The 22,161-nt window shown below is 42.4% G+C and overlaps 1 protein-coding gene across 1 annotated transcript in view; it reads right to left on the bottom strand.

Annotated features, from left to right (window-relative positions):
- The window catches only part of CATSPER3 (cation channel sperm associated 3), a 26,551-nt gene continuing 4,390 nt past the window's right edge, over positions 1-22,161 (bottom strand). The window contains exons 2-9 of the mRNA XM_039485359.1: positions 21,810-22,026; positions 20,967-21,120; positions 18,201-18,440; positions 7,313-7,495; positions 6,770-6,910; positions 5,856-5,975; positions 3,153-3,310; positions 1-225 (exon numbers count right to left, since the gene is read on the bottom strand). Coding sequence (XP_039341293.1) covers positions 123-225; positions 3,153-3,310; positions 5,856-5,975; positions 6,770-6,910; positions 7,313-7,495; positions 18,201-18,440; positions 20,967-21,120; positions 21,810-21,922 — 1,212 coding nt within the window. The 5' untranslated portion in view covers positions 21,923-22,026 and the 3' untranslated portion in view covers positions 1-122. The remainder of the gene's footprint in view (positions 226-3,152; positions 3,311-5,855; positions 5,976-6,769; positions 6,911-7,312; positions 7,496-18,200; positions 18,441-20,966; positions 21,121-21,809; positions 22,027-22,161) is intronic.

Genomic DNA, 22,161 nt, shown 5'->3' on the forward strand with positions numbered 1-22,161 from the left:
GTAAGTTATCAAAGGAGGAAGTAAATCTCCTCTGAGTTATTTTTATTTATGTATATTTATGCTCTGTTTTTAAACAATGTTTTTTACAATGGCAAAGCATCACATTTTCTACACTAGAACATTTAACTCTTCATATCTTTCTCAGGGGGCAGCACGGATTTTTCTCTTAAGTCTTCCAAGATGGTGTTCAACGTACCAACTAGTTCATAATAGAGTTCTTGTAACCTACAGGGAGAAGACAAGAGCATGGCTGAAATAATATCAGATTTATGATTTCAGTGCGTTCACATGTAGTGGAAAATGTGAAGAGCCCAGTGAAAAACGTATACTTAGAACTATCATCTCTTTAACTAATCTGACCTTTCACTGTTCATTTAACAAGATAAAAAGAACAATGAACAATAATTGGATAATCAGTTGTTTGAGGGGGGTTACGTGCATAACAACAAAGAAAGATTTTTTACTCCATCGCCAAAGAAATCTAAATCTTCCTGTAGTAACAGATGACAAAACAGGTCCCGTTATACAGTCAAATTTTCTGCAGGCTTTTTCTGGGTTTTAGCATTATTGTGTGTGTGCATTCTCTTTTCATCCTCCCTAATAGGGGCCTTTGCACTTGCTGGGTACTGAGTATTCCCATTTCCTACTCCTTCCATCCCACCCAGGACTGCATCATGATAGCTTTCCCATCAATGAAAGAGTAGTGTCGGACATCAGTTCCCTCCAAGATCTCATCATTAGCATTGCATGCCTCACCATGGGAGGTTACAGTGACATCTGGGGTACTCCTCTCTTTCCTTACACTCTTTCCTGGGGTGGAGGGCAGGGAGCTGGTGGGGGACCCTGTAAATGTCTAGGCCAGTGTGTACATGTACCACTGCCCTCTACTGACTGGAATGTCAAATCTGCTCAAGGGTTTGGGATCGCTTTGTGGCTGTCTCATAAAGAGTGCTACTTAATGATACTCTCATCTCCTAGCTTCTCCTTTAGCTAGGGTGACCAGACAGCAAGTGTGAAAAATCGGGACAGTGGGTGGGAGGTAATAGGAGCCTATATAAGAAAAAGCCCCAAAAATCGGAACTGTCCCTATAAAATTGGGACATCTGGTCACCCTGCCTGTAGCTCAAGTAGTTTTGGAGCAAAAGCTCCTCAATTCCAGGCCCTATACTCCCTATGTGTGTAGCCAAAGACCATAATACCTGAATGTACAGACATGGCTTTGTTACCGGAGTGTCTTTGCAGAGCTCCCAGACTCAAATAAGAAGGCCCAAGGTTAGGAACCAAACTCAGATCCCGAGCATGGCAAAGCATTGCACCCGGGTCAGAAGGCATTCTGCTGTAATAACTTAGTACCAGAAATAAGTATTAGCACTCTACATACTATTTGCATAGAACAGAGAAGCACCATCATCTGCAGCAGACCTCAGAACCTAGAGCAAGAGATCTGCAAATGTGAGGGAAAGGTCAGTGTTACCACAGTGCCATTCCATAACACAGCTTTAACCAGCCATGGAATATCCAAGACTGTTGGACTTAGCAACAGCCTATCAAACAAAGCTTCTGTAAGCTTTGGCCTGCAAACACTGACCACCTGCTTCAGTAAGATCAAATGTCTTTAACTGTGCCCTCACAGTCCATTCAGAGATCTTTCACCCAAGGAGACTAACTGGTCACAGACTCTCCAGTAACAATGCCAAAGGGATGGCCAGTATTTAATCCAAAGAAAGAAAACAACAACTCAAATGCACATTTTTACAATTTCTAGCATCTTGGTCTCTGTTTCTTTACACCTACGCGACCTACCTATAAACTGTGTTATCCTGAAGATCGAGGGATGTCAAATAAAGATCAATAAATGGGATACTGGCACAAAAATCTTCTAAGACCATAGGATCAGAATGATGTAATGTCTTTTTAAAGTCCTCCACCAATTCACTGAAGGTTTTATATTCACTGGTTTTCTAATGTGAAAAAATATTCCAGGGAAACACATTATCAAAACAGAATGGGTTTTTATACAGGGATTTTCGTTCTCCAGGTATCTTAAGGAGCTTTATGAAAGATGCAGCAAAGAGTCCTGTGGCACCTTATAGACTAACAGATGTATTGGAGCATGAGCTTTTGTGAGTGAATACTCACTTTGTGAGACGCATGTGTCTGACAAAGTGGGTATTCACCCACGAAAGCTTATGCTCCAATATGTCTGTTAGTCTATAAGGTGCCACAGGATTCTGTCGCTTTTTACAGATCCAGACTAACACGGCTCCCCCTCTGATTTATGACAGATGATAGTAGTGCAGGGACCATGGAGACAGGTGGAGCCTCAGGCCTCAGCAATAACTTACCCAGAGCTTTCAACCCTGACCTCCGGTTTTGCACACACAGCTTTGCACACACAGCCAATTGCTTTGGCAACATTGTATGAGGAGTGCCTGGTTTCATGAGCATTAAAAAGGGAGTGTGCAAAACTGGAAGAGGGGCTGGTAAGCAAAAGCTCCTCAATTCCAGGCCCTATGCTCCCTATGTGTGTAGCCAAAGACCATAATACCTGAATGTACAGACATGGCTTTGTTACCGGAGTGTCTTTGCAGAGCTCCCAGACTCAAATAAGAAGGCCCAAGGTTAGGAACCAAACTCAGATCCCGAGCATGGCAAAGCATTGCACCCGGGTCAGAAGGCATTCTGCTGTAATAACTTAGTACCAGAAATAAGTATTAGCACTCTACATACTATTTGCATAGAACAGAGAAGCACCATCATCTGCAGCAGACCTCAGAACCTAGAGCAAGAGATCTGCAAATGTGAGGGAAAGGTCAGTGTTACCACAGTGCCATTCCATAACACAGCTTTAACCAGCCATGGAATATCCAAGACTGTTGGACTTAGCAACAGCCTATCAAACAAAGCTTCTGTAAGCGTTGGCCTGCAAACACTGACCACCAGCTTCAGTAAGATCAAATGTCTTTAACTGTGCCCTCACAGTCCATTCAGAGATCTTTCACCCAAGGAGACTAACTGGTCACAGACTCTCCAGTAACAATGCCAAAGGGATGGCCAGTATTTAATACAAAGAAAGAAAACAACAACTCAAATGCACATTTTTACAATTTCTAGCATCTTGGTCTCTGTTTCTTTACACCTACGTGACCTACCTATAAACTGTGTTATCCTGAAGATCGAGGGATGTCAAATAAAGATCAATAAATGGGATACTGGCACAAAAATCTTCTAAGACCATAGGATCAGAATGATGTAATGTCTTTTTAAAGTCCTCCACCAATTCACTGAAGGTTTTATATTCACTGGTTTTCTAATGTGAAAAAATATTCCAGGGAAACACATTATCAAAACAGAATGGGTTTTTATACAGGGATTTTCATTCTCCAGGTACCTTAAGGAGCTTTATGAAAGATGCAGCAAAGAGTCCTGTGGCACCTTATAGACTAAAAGATGTATTGGAGCATGAGCTTTCGTGAGTGAATACTCACTTTGTGAGATGCATGTGTCTGACAAAGTGGGTATTCACCCACAAAAGCTTATGCTCCAATACGTCTGTTAGTCTATAACGTGCCACAGGATTCTGTTGCTTTTTACAGATCCAGACTAACACGGCTCCCCCTCTGATTTATGACAGATGATAGTAGTGCAGGGACCATGGAGACAGGTGGAGCCTCAGGCCTCAGCAATAACTTACCCAGAGCTTTCAACCCTGTCCTCCGGTTTTGCACACTCAGCTTTGCACACACAGCCAATTGCTCTGGCAACATGTATGAGGAGTGCCTGGTTTCATGAGCATCAAAAAGGGAGTGTGCAAAACTGGAAGAGGGGCTGGAAATTTGGCCATGTAACTTTTGTTTTTAAAACACAGTGGGTATGTCTAAGTTGCAGCTTGGAGCAAGCCTCCCAGCCCAAGTAGACAGGGTAGCATTAGCTCAGCTTGAGCTAACACGCTAAAAACAGCAGTGTGAATGTTGCCACCCGAGCTCAGACGAACCTGACCCCCTGAGTCTGAGCTCAGGTTGCTAGCCTGAGCCTCTGCCAGTGCAGCAACGAGCACACAGCTATTTGTAGCATGCTAGCTCAAGCGGAGCTCCCAGCTGCAGTGTAGACATACCCAGGGAGAACATCGGCCAGGGTGCCAAAGTTACTTCTTTTCAGAAGTGTCATAGGATCTTTGTCTTGCACATGAACAACTACCAGATCTGGCAGAGGGGATGGCAGTTCAGGGTCTCATCCAAAGAGATTGTTCCTATAATAGTTTACATCACCAGTGGATGGAACTTAAATCATTAACCTTAAATCAGTCATTTGAATCAGAACTTGAATCAATGACTTTATAGCCAAAAGATTAGAGCACCAGCAACTAAGCCATACTGAGCTGTTTATGTAACCCACACACCTCCTGGGTGTGGTGTTCTGTCCCATCTAGTAGCACAGAGAGATGAGGTCCCAGGTTCGATCCCGCCCGCCAATGACCAGGGTCTATCAGCATTACATTTAAATTATATCTGATAATAATGAGAATGAACAGAAGGGATGGCAGGAGACAGGCAGTCAGATTATTCCAATCATCTACACTGATGAAGCAGTATTTACAATTCTATCAAATCAGCTTCATTTTCAAAAATTGTCAGAGTAAAAATATCAAAATTATCCATTACATGAATTTCAAGTTCACAAAAACAGACTTTAGATAAGTGTAACGGACAGAGTGTTAGACATGGAAAATGATATTCCCACTTAAAGAACTGGAAGAAAGCTGATTTTGAGTAAGGGCTTGTCTACACTGCCCCACAGTTCAGATTATGGGAATGTTAATAGCAGTGCACACCAGAGTGCTGCACTGTACCTCCCCTGGGGGACACACCACAAACTAAAAGCTTCCTAGTTGGCAGAAAAGTAGTCCTCTTCAAACAGGACTACACTAATGCAAACTAGGAACCTTCAGGTTCATACCCGCAGCACCCACATGGGGGGGGTTACAATGCAGCACTTTGGTGTGCACTGCTATTCACATCCCCTGTAGTCCAATCTGTGGGACAGTGTAGACCAGTGGTTCCCAGACTTGTTTCGCTGCTTGTGCAGGGAAAGCCCCTGGCAGGACGGGCTGGAAGCAGCGGCCAGTACGTCCCTTGGCCCACTCCGCTTCCCGCAGCTCCCATTGGCCTGGAGCAGCGAACCGCAGCCACTGGGAGCCGCGATTGGCCGAACCTGCAGACACAGCAGGTACACAAACCGGCCCGGCTCACCAGGGCTTTCCCTGCACAAGTGGCGGAACAAGTTTGGGAACCACTGGAGTAGACGTAACCTAAGTCAACTTTGAAAGGTGCTTGTGACCTGATTTTAGTGGGTTTCTAAATACTACCTATAGAACATAACAAATCAAAAGAAATATATGGTTACTGAGGAATATAGGCACTGCACTGAGATACCATTATAATACAAACTGACCTACATTTAATAACATTGGAACAATGCAGAAATATTTCAGAGAAAACCAGCAATGGGAATCCGTTTAGGAAATTATTATTATTTTAAATATTATGGGGAGTTTTCCACTCTGACATTTTTTTCTTACATATAAGATTCAAAATGAAATCTGTATATACACACACACATATATACAGGCAAACAGACACATGAACTTACAAAAGGATACAGATGAAGGTCTATGGCCTGGCTTATTTCTAACGGTGAAAAAGCTTAGAAAATTGCTTCTGTGAGATAAATGACTATAAAGTCCTATACTGAAGATAACTCGATGCTGTCTTGCATCACTAAACTGTATCTTACATATGTTTGTCATACTTATGCTGTTCAATACACTTGAAGTAAATACAATTCAGTGAATCTACCTGCTGGTGCATTAGCATTTTTACTTCTTCCTGTTGTCTTTGTAATATGGCCTGTTTTTTTGCCTGAAGAGCAGCTTGTTTTTCTGCTTTAAGCTCTCGTTCATAATTCTGAGTGGAGTCCTATAAATATAAAACAGTGTATGTTAAATGCTCTTAACTGGATGACTCAGGCAATTAATCAGGGACACTTTCGCCTTTAAGTCACTGATCTAAATCAAGCCCAAACTGGTAGCAACAAAGCTGCTACCACCTGCTGAGTTTGGTAGGGTCAGTCTAGCAGATTTCCACCTCACAGCTGGCACCCTTGCTAACAGTGTCACCCAGGACGACCCAGGAACGTAGGAATGGCCATAACAAATTGGAGCAGCCGTCTGTCTAGGTCAGTATCCTGTTTCCAGCCGTGGCCTGTACCAGATGCTTCAGGGGAAGCTTCAAGAAACCCTGCAGTAAGCCAGGGTTTTAAATGGACACAAATTTGCCCTTCGTTCTGATGGACCTTGTTGCAGTGTGTGGAGCGTCAGGCAAACTTCCCTTATGGCTCATATATGGGAGGTGTTGGCAGCTGATAGGACTGGAAGGACAGGAGAGGATGGAGAGTTTCCGGCTAGCTCTGTTTGTCTCTGCATGACACAGACAAGGGCCAGGGCACCGCACAGCTGCCTGTACTTATGCCTAGGACTGACCCTAAATGGGAACAGTGAATTCACTACCATTCTCCCTGGAGATGCTCCCTTCTGGTCTGAGGCAAACTAGGAGGGCTATGTGGGGATGGTATGTTGTTCCTGTGCAGCGGACAGAGGACTTCAGTCTCCAGCAGTGTCAAAAAGCCAGCTTTCAAAAGGTGCACACACTAGTTTTCAGACAAATGGCCCCGTAGTTAGACACACACAAAGAATAAGTGAAACCCAACTTACCTGGATATTCATAATCACAACTCCAATAGACATATTGAAAAACAGAAAGAACCCCAGCAAGATGAACACTATTGTGAAGGCTCGGCTAGCACTAAAACCATATTGGTCTAACTCATCCTGAAAGTCCGTCCAGCCATCAACCTGCAAATGTATCAAATCTCTGATCAGCTAGTTCCAAACCACAGCTTGACTCACAGACCAGATTAAATCTCTCTCTTTCTCAAACTGAACTCTGGTTTCTCCCAGTTGCTTAGCGTTCCAGACTCAGATGCCATATGAAAGCTACTAAATTTCAGCTCAACAAGCTTACCCCTCTGAGTCTTTAATACCAGAAAAATGAATCTATCCATCCAGCTGAATTTTCACAACCACCTGACATTAAATAAAACCCAGGGAACAGCTCCCACCACCTTTAAGACTGAGAACAATCACAGTTTAATTACATGACTTCCCCAACATCCTGACCAAAATCAGAGGTAGTGGTTACTTACAGTAGTTTCTATAAACAGGCAGACATAAGATGGAAAGGACAGCAGAAATTACCGTTACTAAACAGAAGAGAGTGAAAAGAGCAGATGCGAGGTTGCCCCAGTTTTTACTGTCTCCCGTTTCAGGATCTCCGTACAATCCGTAACCCAAAATGGCAAAGATAAACATTAGCAGGAACAGCAAGACAAGGACGTAGATCACAGTCTTCACAGTCTGGCCTAGAGCCGTTATCAAACTCTGCAACAGGGAAAAACAAATGTGTGCAGTTTAGAGCGAAGACAAGCAGCTCTAAATGAAAGAAAATTCTTGTTTAATTCACAGACAGCGGCGATTCAGTAGGCGGCACTCTTCCCTTTGAGCCTGTTCTGAGCCAATCCCCCAGGGTGCTGTGCTGGGGGAGGTGGCCTGTCTCTGTAAAGTGAGACACTGAAAACACCAAGGTCCTGACCATGTGTGGCCATTACAGGCACAGTTCTTCCTCTTAAACTACAGGAGAGTCCTTTCTACTTGTCAGCAGTAAGGAGGTATTGCCTACAGGTGAGAGCCTGGGACAGGGCCTATGGAATTAGAGGTTCTATTCCCAACTCAGTCACTGGCTCCCGATTGCACCTTAGGATAGGGTGTTGTAAATCTTCATTGATTCATGTTTAAATGCTTTGTGGTCTTGGAATGAAAGGCACTATAGAAGTGCCAAGTATTATTCATTATCATCTCAAGAGTCCAGCTGCTAGACGGTCAAGATCGCAACAACCCTCCTTCCATATTTTCTAGCTAACAGCCGTGCAGTCCACAGCGCATTTACCACTCATTTTGTTTATTCTACTATTAAGCAGGACAAATGTACAAATAAGTGGAAAGATGAAAAATTAAGGAGCTTTGTGGTGTCCTTTAAAACAACCAAGGGCACTCAATCAATTCAAAAGGAGCACATTTAAAAAAGTCAATTTTTCACACCTATTTTTATTACCTTCTTGGGTTCACTGCTGCACAATATTAACAGAGTAATAGACTATGTTCATAAAAGATTAGACACTTTGTAAGAAGAACATTTGTATTAAATTAGTTGGATCAAAATTACAAAAGCTATCAATCCTTATGCTTCAGTGTAGAGTCTGCTCATGAACTGGGGACAGTAAGAAATTCCCATTCCTATCACCACTGTATAGTTGACTAGATGCGTCCAATACTGCTTGATCAGAGTCAGGGTGTCAGATGGGCCAATGGTCTTTTCCACTATGGTAACCCCTGTGTATTGCACATGTTAAGAAATCACTGAAAACCAGGGGTTCACTAGGCAGGAACAGCCTGAGAGACAGAACAAATCCTACGGATGACACCAATATGTACACCAGGCGCTCTTAGGAACTGATGTGTACTGATTTGGGAATACAGTTTAAGTCAGACCATTGGTAATTGATCTCTGCCAAATTGCAAACATTTCTATTAACTCTAGGTTGCAGAAAACTACACACAGCCTCTCGCACCAACGTTATATTACTCCGGACACTAGCTAATGAATGGATTTGATGATTTCCTCTGATTATGAAAAATGTGCTAATGCCAGAGGATCTAATGCAGTGCACTGGTTCAGGGAATATCCATTTATCAATTCCTTTTTAGACAATGTCTCAAGCATCTCAAGTGAAAACTCAATCTACCCAGTTGATCTGTTGAGGTGGCACTTCCTGGTTAAGAGGTTTGTGCAAAGCTAACGTAAGATGTACTTTCCAATCCCCTATGATTGCCAAATAGTTAATCTTGTTATGATGGATTAAGGATTTCCCCTGCAATCAGGTGGATAGTTCCAGGTTTTCCTAAACCGTGTCTGCCCTAAGAAATATATACTCACATCAATAATTTAGGAAGCAGTCGCACCCTGGCTAATTCCTCCAGATGTTTCCTTCTGGCACTAGGCATCACCTCCATTTTATATGGATTGAGTTTCATGCAGCTAGCTTCCATCCAGGTCAGATGTGACAAGATGCTGAACCTTTTTTATATGAGGGCAGCATCTACACTAGCCTTTTTCCCTAATTTTTTTGACTGTGGCAGCTCCAACAATGATAGCAACGGTGAGAGAGATAGCATAGACCCGCTACTGTTGTTTTAAATGCTGTGTCAACAGACTACACAGACCTGGAGTTAAGGTCCAAGCCCACTTCTTCTGTGCAATTTGGCTTTATGGGTAACAAAGAGAAGAACACACCATAAACCTCAGCCTAAGCTTCTTCCCTGACCTTGGCTTTTCCTAAAGATTCCCTCCTAATTCCCAATGTCTAGAGAGCCACTCCCACTGCTGTTCTACCTGGATGCATCTACCACAATGAGTCAGCAGAACATCAACTGTTTCATGTAGGGCTCTAATATTTGCTGACAGAGCCCTGCCATCCTGCTGCAGCCACTGAAAAGCCTCAGCTAGTGCAGAATGCTGCTACTTCACCTTTTAAGTAAAGAAGAGCAAACAATATTCTGCATTGCTGGCTCTGCACTAGTTGCTAATTACTCCTGGTTGCAAACTGAAGTGCTGGTCATTATCTATGAAGCCCTAAACATTGCTCATACACCATACACTCTGTAAAGCTAAAAAGGATTCAGTTTTACTTTTTTCCTGAGTAGGAATCAGAAGAAGAGAATAATGTATTTAAAGCCCAATATGGTTAAACAACCTTGTTTTTTTAATCTGAGAAAAGTAACAAAATATTCAGCTATAAGATACTTTCAAGCAATCTGCAACATAAAAATGCTTGAAGATATATCTGTATTACAAAATATATATATATATATTAAAAGAAAGAGCTTTATTAAGGATTCAAATGCAAGCACTCAGAAGCTAGGAAAAGCCAAAGTTAAGATTGCCTGCATAACCTTAATTAGGCCCCTTTGTGTGTACACATTATGACACAGTCTTAACTACATGACCACAAAGTATTTTTTCTATAGGACCCCTGCCTCATTCAGTGCGCAGGATGGACCTGCTCTGGCAATGAATCAGGGTTGTGTAGTAAAAGAGGCTGTTGTCACTAAGACCCCTGCTTTATCTGTTGCATAAGTTGGAAGGTGTGAAGTGAATGAGGCAAAGGATTGCAGGAAGAAAAAGGATGATCTCATAGTTAAAGCAGTTGAATTCTGCCCTGGAAAATTGGATTCTATCCCTGTCTCTGTCACAGACTTTCTGTGGGATGCTGAGCAAGTCACTTAAACCAAACTTTTCACAGATGGTCACTTATAGTGCGTCCTGCATTTTCTATGTCAGATTTGATACCTGGGATCTGATTTGCAGAAGTGCTGAGCACTCACAGTTGCAACTGGTCAATGGGATGTTGTGCTTTGAACATATAAAGTGCTAGATAATATTAAATACCATGGAATTTCAGGTCCTAGGTGTCTCAGTTTGGACCCCCAAAATTAGTGGATACTTTGTACCTAGTCGGTCTGTGCCTCAGTTCCCCATCTGCACAATGGGGATAACACCACCCTGTCACCTCACAGGGGGTTGTTTGTGAAGCACAGTCAACCTGTGGAACTTCTTGCCTGAGGCGGTTGTGAAGGGTAGGACTATAACAGGGTTTAAAAGAGAACTAGATAAATTCATGGAGGTTAAGTCCATTAATGGCTATTAGCCAGGATGGGTAAGGAATGGTGTCCCTAGCCTCTGTTTGTCAGAGGGTGGAGATGGATGGCAGGAGAGAGATCACTTGATCATAGGCTGTTAGGTTCACTCCCTCTGGGGCACCTGGCATCGGCCACTGTCGGCCGACAGGATGCTGGGCTGGATGGACCCTTGGTCTGACCCAGTATGGCCAGTCTTATGTTCTTAAGCACTCAAGATACTGTAGTGATGAGCACCACAGAAAAGCCCATGACGAAATCAATAATCCTGTCTTCAGAGCAGGGTTTGAACAGTGTGCAGTGAATAAGGCCGAGGGCCATGCACGCTGAATGAGGCAAAGGTCCTGGGTTAAAAATAAGATGTGATGATGTAATTAAAGACTATAGCTCCAATGGTTCCTAGTCTCCTTGACCAGCCAGTCCCAGTCTCCCACCCTGCCTCATCAATCTCAATGTTCCTCCCTCAGCCAACGGACTCCCAGTCCCTCCCTACATTTCCTTCACTGGGTCCCAGTTCCTGTCTTCTTGCCTAACCAGTTCCAGCCTCCCCTCCCCTCCATCTTCCTCCCCGATACCAGTTCCCCATCCAGGCTCCTTGCCCAGCCATTCCCCATCCCAGTTTCTCTTCCCCACAGTCCCCGTCTCATCAGACTCCTTGGTCTAATCCACTCCTTCCCTCCCCAAGTCCTGTTTTGTCCCCTCTTCCTCGCTGTCAGTGTGCCAGCAGGGGAGGGGGGAGGGGTCATTGAGAAGACAGGAGAGACAGGCTCCCTGATCTCACTTCCAATGCCCGGACCCACCCTGGTCTGGAGCCGCTGGGAGCAACCATTACAGGGAAAGTCCTTCTGAGCCCCTATAGCCCTGGGTTGGAGCCTGCTCAGTCACTCTGTGCGCGTAGGGCATGCAAAGTCCGATCACACATAGGACCTGTGAAGGGATGGAGCTTGCTCAGTGAAGATTCGGAGTTTTTAGCTTCTAAAATCTATGAAATCTCTACTGAGAATATGCAAAGAAAGTCTTATAATTTGGGCAGAATTTCATGGGCACAGCAAAAGACTCATCTCTGTCACAAAGGCCACCACCACACTAAATATACAGCCCTTGCTCAAAAGCATAGGAGCACTAGAGCTTTTCAAAGAAGAGATTGCCAGAGTTTTTTAGCATGAGCAAAACAATATATTTTCCCTAGCTTTGTTCTTGGAAATGGCACACATATTTTGGCTGAAGTTTTCAAAAATATTTAGCCCGAGGCAGACTCCCAACATGCAGGGGAGAGGGTAGCTCAGTGGTTTGAGCGTTGGGCTGCTAAACCCAGGGTTGTGAGGTCAATCCTTGAGGGGGCCATTTAGGGATCTAGGGCAAAAATCTGTCTGGGGATTGGTCCTGCTTTGAGCAGGGAGTTGGACTAGATGACCTCCTGAGGTCCCTTCCAACCCTGATAGTCTATGAAAATTTCAGCCTGAATGGCTAAAGCTTGGCAAAATTATACAGTAATCAACTGAAAATGGGGTCTTATAATACAGTGGTTCCCAACCAGGGGTACACATACCCATGGGATAAGCAGAGGTCTTCCAGGGGGTACGTCAACTCATCTAAATATTTGCCTAGTTTTACAACAGGCTACATAGAAAGCACTAGCAAAGACAGTACAAACTAAAATTTCATACGACTTGTTTATACTGCTCTACATACTATACACTTTAATATAAGTACAATATTTATATTCCAAATGATTTATTTTATAATTATATGGTAAAAATGAGAAAGTCAGTAATTTTTCAGTAATAGTGTGTCGTGACACTTCTGTATTTTTACATCTGATTTTGTAAGCAAGTAGTTTTAAAGTGAGGTATAACTTGGGGGCACGCAAGACAAATCAGATTCCTGAAAGGGGTACAGCAGTCTGGAAAGGTTGAGAACCACTGTTATAATGGGAAGTATCGGGCAACCTGAATAATAGGCAGTGCTACCAGTCCCATCTATAATTTATGCAACTCCCTAGGAGTCTTCCCTCCTGCACATAAACACTACTGCCCTCTACTGGATGGAATGTCAGAGCTGCTTAGGTGTGTGAAATCATGTCAACATCTTGTGGTTACAGAACATAGAAGCTGAGCGCCCTTGCTTACTGGAAGGAACGCTTTGTGGAGTGCTGCTAACAACAGACCTAAAGCACGACACATTTCAGAGATCTGGGTACAGACACTGCTTCTCAGGTAACCCACACTGGTCACCTTCATCTTTTGTCCCTGGAAACCTAGCCATTACCTGAACCCTGTTTGTCCCAAGCACTCGATGTCTAATTTTATTCTTGTATCTGTGTCTGGGAGTAGAAACAAAAGCCATTTACACAAAAACATATGACATTCTTACCAAGATATGGCATGGTGTTCAGCAAAGGTGGGTTGTGCGCATGATCCTAAACAACGACAATCACCCACAGCTGAAGGTAACACGAAGCCATAAAATGCCATTGGTGATGCAGTCTAGCAAGTGCCCCTTGTATAGAAGCATCAAATAATTTTCAGTTTCTATGGCACATCCTGAGGTTCCTGTACACCTCCAGAAATCCATAACAGGTCCTCTGTGCGTCTGCTATTAAGACGCAGCTTTGTGGGCTCATGGTCTTCCTAAACTGTGAATATGTTGAAATTAATCCCAAATACATTTTAAAAAAAGCAGGAAAGTTGATTTTTGGAACAACCTGGCATTTAAAAAGTTTATTTTCAAATTGAAATAAGGATAAATGGAGCCTACACGACGACTGGGATCACAGCTAACAGAACTGCTCTGTATGGAATACAGCAAGGAAATTATTTCCTCGAGGTGGAAATTTATTGCCCCAAGGTGTAAGGCAGCGTGTTTTAAAGAGTTTTTTAATTAATAAAGGGATGTATGCCAAGAATGTGTTACATGTTTGAGTTTTCAGCATTAAATACAGTTTCCCCCGTTAAAGGCTAATATAGACTTCAATTAATTCATTATAATACACATATAGGTACGAACAACCTCCCGTCCCTTCAGCAAAGCTCACTGGGGCAGATTGTAACATATTTTACAAAGAATGTCTTTTAGCAGAGAGTTTCGGTCACTAAGAACACAAGAAATGCCAGACTGGATCAGAGCAATTGTCCATTGAGTAACCTGTCTCCAGTAACAGCCAGTACCAAATACTTCAGAGGAGGATGCAAGAAACATCATGATGGACAATTACAGGATATTTGCTCATAAAGGATCTTTCTAATTGCCTTGAAATAGGAAGTGGCAGGGTTATGCCCTGAAGCATGAGGATTTACACCCCTTATCCATTTTTATCCTATTCCCTGGATGTTCTTATCTATAGAAATGCCCGAGAGTACAATTTTCAAAAGTACTCAAGAGACTTAGGAACCTAAGTCCCATTGACTTTCAATAAATCTTAGGCTCTTAAGGGCAAGATTTACAAAGGTATTTAAGCTCTCAAAGTTGCAAATAGGTGTCTAGTGGGAGTTTCAAAAGGGCCTAATCAGATTAGGTGCCTAATGTGAGTTAGATGCCCAATTTTACCTTAAATTATTTTATTTTAGTTTTTAAAAACCTTGGTAAGACCTTGGTCTCACTCCTATCCAGTGGCAATGAGTTCCACAAGTTAATCATGCACCATTGTTTTTAAAAAAGCTTTTAGAAAAGGAAAATGGCTGTTCATTTTGCTGTGTGTCTCCTTGCTCTAGTATAGGGGTTCTCAAACTGGGGGTCGGGACAACTTAGGGGGTTGTGAGGTTATTACATGGGGGATCATGAGCTGTCAGCCTCCACCCCAAACCCTGCTTGCCTCCAGCATTTATAATGGTGTTAATATATAAAAATGTGTTTTTAATTTATAAGAGGGGGTCGCACTCAGAGGCTTGCTATGTGAAAGGGGTCACCAGTGCAAAAGTTTGAGAACCACTGCTCTAGTAACAGAAAGGATAAATGGCAGCACCTGACACATATATTATTTCACATACCTCAATTTTGTCCCCTCTTCCAGCTACAGTGAATAATTAACACCTAAAAGTCTGGCAATCACTGAAGTTTACTATTCAAACTAGAGGAAGGCAGGCTCAGAAGTGAACATTATGCCCATAAATGCTCCACTTCTGGTGGGCTACCCAACCAATTAATTACATGCAGAGATGCAGGCTGAGCAGTCACTACCCACATTAACTCCCTACTAAAAAAATAAACCTCCAGGGTTGTCCGAAGAAAACGAAGTAAGAAATGGTGTGCTTGAAAGAAAAACTCATGGATTAAAATGGCATGTGTGACTTATTTTTAATAGCTATTTTTCCCCATTCATAGCACTGTGGTAAAATGCAAATGGAAAAGAAAATTTCTCCTGAACATGGGAGAAGCAGAAAGCAAATAATATTCACGCTGTGGACTTTATAAAACTCAAAAATATTAAATTTCTTCAGCTCCCCGCTCCATACTCAAGTAACAACCAACATCATTCCAGAAGGCTCAGCACACACTGTTAACATACAGAGAACACTGCAAATGCTACAGCCAGCTCTATGCTGCAGCACAAACTATAGCCTCTAAAGGGGTTAGTTATATTACAATAAAATTCAGTGAAACCCATGATTACTCAAGGGACTAACAATGCTTGCATTCCATAGGTGATTTTTCTAATTGTTAGGGCTGAATTGTACTCAGTTCTCATCAAGCTACTTTGAAGGGGTTCTTTAGACAGGTAGTTCCCAGAAGAAGGTGGCCTGTTCAGGCTTTACTGAAGTTCTCCTGATGGTCCTGATTCATTCTTCTATCCCACTCCCTCAGCAGCGAAGCAGAGGAGCTCATCTTAACCTGGGAAGTTTATACACACACAGGCTGTCTCCTTTGTAAGCAGCCACAATCGCTTCAGACTCCTGCCTGGTTCATTTGGTGGTGCCACAATCCTGCATTTACTTCCACTACAATGTCACAGGCATTGGATTAGCATACCACTGAGACCTAGGCTAGCTCTGCGTGACAAAAGCCTACGCCAGCAGAGTCCCCTAATGTAGATGCAGCGTGCACCAACAGAAGGAGTTTTTCTGTGAGTGTAGGAACATCACCTTCCCAAATGAAGGCTTGCATCCGAAGAAGTGGGTATTCACCCATGAAAGCTCATGCTGCAAAACGTCTGTTAGTCTATAAGGTGCCACAGGATTCTTTGTTGCTTTTACAGATCCAGACTAACATGGCTACCCCTCTGATACTTCCCAAATGATGTTAGTTATGTTTACACAAGCATACTTCTGTCGCCATAGCTGTGTTTGTTGGTCAGGGGGTATTGGTTTTTCATACCCCTGACTGACACAGCTATGCTGGTGTACATTTTAACAACAGACCAAGCCCTACTTGACACCCAAAGTTGCATCAATTTACTTAAACTAGTGCGACATTGTGTGCGGACGCGCTCTCATCGGTTTATCCTGCCTTTGTTAAATAACGAGTGCAGTGACCCTTTAATTGCCCTTTTAGCATTCTATGGAATGCTGTCAGAAGGCGGCAGAGCCCCTGCTGAAAACTCCACTAACTTTAAGAGGAGGGGGGATAATTACAAATCACAATGACCTATAATACTGGATTGGGCTCCTTATGGAGCAACGTCAACCACTCCCTGAACATGCTTCCCTAAGCATTGCCCGCTGCTCCAGGCAATGAAGCCTTGTCTACACTAAGAAAATTACCTGGTTTTGACTGCAGGTACCAGCAATGGCTGTAGCTCAACTGATACAGAACACAGTTTAGTTGCAAGATTTGCCCACGATAATTCATGTTCAGCGCCATTTCAGAAATTAGAATTAAAAAGCAACCTAGGATAGGTAACGGAACCTAGGCCTTCTGCATGATGGACCGTCCTTCCTATGCTGTTCCCTCATCAGTTATTTATGGTGAATGTGATCCAAAGAGCAACAAAAATGTTGGAAAACAAAAACCTGAAGTCAAAAGAAAAGGAAAGTGAACATAAGAATGGCCATACTGGGTCAGACCAAAGGTCCATCTAACCCAGTATTCTGTCTTCCGACAGTGGCCAGTGCCAGGTGCCCCGGAGGGAATGAACAGAACAGATAATCATCAAGTGATCCACCCCCTGTCGCCCATTCCCAGCTTCTGGCAAACCCAGGCTACAGACACCATCCCTGCCCATCCTGGCTCATAGCCATTGATGGACCTATCCTCCATGAACTTATCTAGTTCTTTCTTGAACTCTGTTATAGTCGTGGCCTTCAGAACATCCTCTGGCAAGGAGTTCCACAGGTTTACTCTGAGTTGTGTGAAAAAATACTTCCTTTTGTTTGTTTTAAACCTGCTGCCTATTCATTTCATTTGGTGGCCCCTAGTTCTTGTGTTATGAGGAGTAAATAACACTTCCTTATTTATTTTCTCCACACCAGTCATGATTTTATAGACCTCTATCATATCCCCCCTTAGTCATCTCTTTTCCAAGCTCAAGAGTCCCAGTCTTATTAATCTCGCCTCATATGACAGCTGTTCCCTACCCCTAATCATTTTTGTTGCCCTTTTCTGAACCTTTTCCAAGTCCAATATATCTTTTTTGAGCAGGGGTAACAACATCTGCACGCAGTATTCAAGATGTGGGTGTACCATGGATTTACACAGCGGCAACATGATATTTTCTGTCTTATTATCTATCCCTTTCCTAATGATTCCCAACATTCTGTTTGCTTTTTTACTGCCGCTGCACAGTGAGTGGATGTTTTCAGAGAACTATCCACAATGACTCCAAGATCTCTTTCTTGAGTGGTAACAGCTAATTTAGACCCCATCATTTTATATGTATAGTTGGGATTGTGTTTTCCAATGTGAATTACTTTGCATTTATCTTTAAGGTGCCACAAGTACTCCTGTTCTTTTTGCGGATACAGACTAACACGGCTGCTACTCTGAAACTTTGCATTTATCAACATTGAATTTCATCTGCCATTTTGTTGCCCAGTCACCCAGTTTTGAGAGATCCTTTTGTAACTCTTCGCAGTCTGCCTGGGACTTAACTATCTTGAGTATTTTTGTATCATCTGCAAATTTTGCCACCTCACTGTATACCCCTTTTTCCAGATCATTTATGAATATGTTGAATAGGACTGGGCCCAGCACAGATCCCTGGGGGACACCACTATTTACCGCTCTCCATTCTGAAAACTGACCATTTATTCCTACCCTTTGTTTCCTATCTTTTAACCAGTTACCAATCCATGAGAGAACCTTCCCTCTTATCCCATAACTGCTTACAAGTGCAGTTGTAACGGCCTGGATATAAAAATCAGAAGTGTGTTTCCACTGCAACTATAGATAATCAATTTACCCTCATGCCTCTGTTGTAGGAGATAAGCTTCAGAATCTTGAGTGCCTGGAAACCATTAATTATGTTCCATGTCCTGTAGTGTTTGATGTCATTTTTGTCAATGGTATATGGGAGGTAAGCAATGAGAAGTAGGAGAACATCAAACAGGTTATAGCCACTCCTCCAGTAATTCAAGGGATCCACATAAAACTTCAGCAAAATCTCTGTGGTGTAGATGGATATAATAATCAGATCGGCCAGCTGAAAAGAAAAAAATAGGAGTCTAGAACATGTCACTGAGGGGGAGGGGGAAAGGCTTTGATTACAGAAGAAAAGAGCCTTCAGTTGTTCTTGTTCAACCCTGAATTAGGTTAACCAACAGCTCTATCCTACTCTCAGATACACAGGGATGCAAATACAGTCAAGCCGTTTAGTTCATCCTGCCATCACAAGGTTGCTCCTTCTAAGGCATCTGCCAGTGATTCATCACTCTCATTTAAATGTCCTAAAATAACATGGAGCCACATTCTTGGGCAATCTTAATGCAGGTCACTGTTAGGGAGTTTTCCCCAACAGTTTAAATTTCACCCCAATATTCCTAGTTACACTGCCATGTTCCACCCAAAATAAGTCTTAATTGTATTGCCATGTACCACTCTGCAGAATTCCTCTCCATCCTTGGTGTTTTCACTCTTCAAATACGCTGAGCACACTAGAAACTGGACATTTACCACAGTTAAATTTACCATTCCAAGTGCAGGGAATACCATAAATACCACAGGGCAGTAAATACCACTTTTATAATGGCACCTAATGTATTTGAGGACCATTATGCTCCCTCCTCTTCTGAGTCATTCTTACACTAGTTCTTGCTTGTCTAAACAATTGGGTTGGCTAACAGGACCCAGAACAATAATAACTTGAAATGAGAACAACTGCTAATACACTATTAAAACAGACAGAACAAAATAGGTCTCACTCAGGGAGTTGTCTTATCTACTACACCTACTGCCTCATGCAGTGGGCCAGGATGAGCCAGTCAAACTTGATAATATAACTCCACCTCACACTTCATGAGTGTCATCAAGAATGCAAACTGATCTTGAAGAGGGATGAAGATGCTTATTTAAGGGAGTCCGGCAAATGCCAAATATGTCATTAATCATAAAACCATTTTTATCTGCTGTTGAGAGTTGTATTATCCCTTCACAGGATATTGTATAGATGGGGAAACTGAGGCACAGGGAGGTTGTGTTTTGGCCCAGGTCAGTGGCAGAGCCAAGGACAGAACCTGAAGTTTCCTAATACCTCATCTCCTGTGCTAACCTCTAGACCAGGGGTCAGCAACCTTTCAGAAGTGGTGTGCCGAGTCTTCATTTATTCACTCTAATTTAAGGTTTCACACACCAGTAATATATTTTAAAGTTTTTAGGTCTCTTTCTATAAGTCTATAATATATAACTAAACTATTGTTGTATGTAAAGTAAATAAAGTTTTTAAAATGTTTAAGAAGCTTCATTTAAAATTAAATTAAAATGCAGAGTCCCCTGGAACGGTGGCCAGGACACGGGCAGTGTGAGTGCCACTGAAAATCAGCTCGCGTGCCACCTTCGGCACACGTGCCATAGGTTGCCTCCCCCTGCTCTAGACAATGCGTCCTCCCTTTCCCTGAGCAGGGTCTACTTCTGGAAGTGGAGTTTTCTAAAACTTTCCAAGATGAGAATGGACTTCTTGACATTAGCCAGGCCTGTCTTTTGGTTCCCACATTACTGGGATATATTATAACGACTCAGAGATTTGTCTAGAGTAGCTGACTTGTGTCAGACAAGAAAAATCAAGGTGTGCGTGGGAGATAAATATTTTTCAGTATGAACAGTGAATATTGAAAATATGAGCTCAGGTTAGTGGTGTTAACTTCTTAAGGTTTAAAAAAAATACTGGTGACAACTAAAAGGACCCTTGTCATGATATTTTAAAAAATAATTTAGTAATGATCAGTGGTTGTGAAACTTGACACTGACCTGGGTTTTCTTGCTCTGGCTCCATCTCCATTAGAGAGCAACACTAGGGTACTCACCAGGGCAGAGTCACACCCACCAAAGTGTTATTGTAGGGTTAGTCACTGGGACTGGGCTTCAACCACTGTGTTTATTCATTTATTTAATTTTAGAAAATAAAATAAGATCAACTTTTTTATCTAAACCTTTGGGGCAGAGCCTCAGCCCTGAGTAATGCCCTGGGTGTCACTCCAGCAGCACAAAGGAGACACAAAGTCACCTGATGTAGTCAAATGCCCCAGTGGTGTAAAACCAGCATAGCCAGCTTTATGCCATTATGGGCATAAAGACATTCTGGGGCAGTCCAGGGACAAGAAGGTGGTTAGGCCAGAGAACAATCCAGTGACCCTGAGGCAGGGGAATAGTGAGGAGGGGCCAGTTCCAGCTGGCATCAATTAGAGCATCTCAGTGATGTTGCTTTAGAGTTAATCTTTCTACGATCTTTGTTACAGTGCACCTTGGACCAGATTCACAGCTGATGCAAACTGGTCTCAATGGAGCTACATCAGCTGAGGATCAGGCCCAATGTCTGCTGATACTGGTGTGCTTTGTACATGGAAAAGTGGACACACATTGGTTTCTGTAATGCAGGCTCCCATTTTTGTTTCACTTTACTACTCAATTATTCATGGATAGGAAAAAAACCACTTAAAAAACTTGCTACATCGTCAGCAGATGCTTCTGAAAGGAAAGGAGAACTTACCACCCATTCTATTGCCCAGCTCCTTACCTCCAGATATGCATAAGAATTAAGCTTAATAGCATAATCTGTCTCCAAGCCCAAGAACACTGCATTGAGTGAGATGATGCTTATCATGACTGAGTTGAGCAGGGGATTCTGCAGTAATCTGCGTATATATGCACAAAATTCAGTGTCTCGTCTCCTATCAAACAATTTAAGGGACAAAAAATAGGGTAAATTCTAGGACCATTAGAAGTCTGGCAAATGACAGGCTGATTCTCCTTCCCAATGACTTCAAAGAGAGCAAGGTCAGGCACAAGGTGGATTTCTCCCCCTCCCCTTTAAACATCCCTTAATACTGATTAGGAATGGAATTAGCAAAGAAGACAGCCCTTTCCCTTCCGAGGTAGTTAATCATTGTGAAATCTACAATAAATTAAAAATAGATTTGCATGTTCAGTGGTAATTTTTTATTTTAATCCAGAATCACTGAGAAGCTCCCAGTATTTTTCAGAAAGTTCCAAGACAACAAAGAAATTCTCATTCTTTTCACAGGATATCCAGATGAGCATATGCCCAGTCTTATTAGCAATCAATTTAAAGGCACTAGGGCAAAAATTGTTTGGTATTTAATTTAAATGCATGTTTATGAACAGTCTCCCTCATTAAACTCTTACTGAAATAATCACCGAGGTTTAGTCAAACAGAAAGCAAAAATCCCTTGCCTTTAGTTTAATACATAAAGAAATAATGGTCAAATTCATCACTTGGTAGCTCCAGCCAGTGATACTAATGTCGTATGGAATTAATGGAGGATGAATCGGATTCATTGTAACTTCTTTGTAGATCAAAACTTAAATACTATTTAAAAGGACTTGGTCAAGTACTTACCTGAATTGCCAGAACAGTGTGTGTTTCACGTCAGAATCAGACGAGGCTTTAAAATTTTCAACAACCAAGTTCGACACAAGTCGTCTCTGATGAAAAGATTCTGTAGGCTCCATACTCACACTTTCAGATTATTTAGTTTAAGAGATCTAGGTGGTCATTATGTATTCCCTTAAGTAACTCAGAGTGCACAAGGCCAAGCACAGAGAACAGAAATACTCTATATAGAAAAGAATGGAATTTTCTATTTGACATCATCACTTTATGAGGTCACTTCCAGGCATAAAAATGATACGTCAGCACTTTGAAACAAAGTGCTGGACAAATGAAAACTCTTGTGAAGAGTCAGTAAGGC

Source organism: Mauremys reevesii, linkage group 8, assembly GCF_016161935.1.
Source record: "Mauremys reevesii isolate NIE-2019 linkage group 8, ASM1616193v1, whole genome shotgun sequence".
NCBI classification, from domain to species: Eukaryota; Metazoa; Chordata; order Testudines; family Geoemydidae; genus Mauremys; species Mauremys reevesii.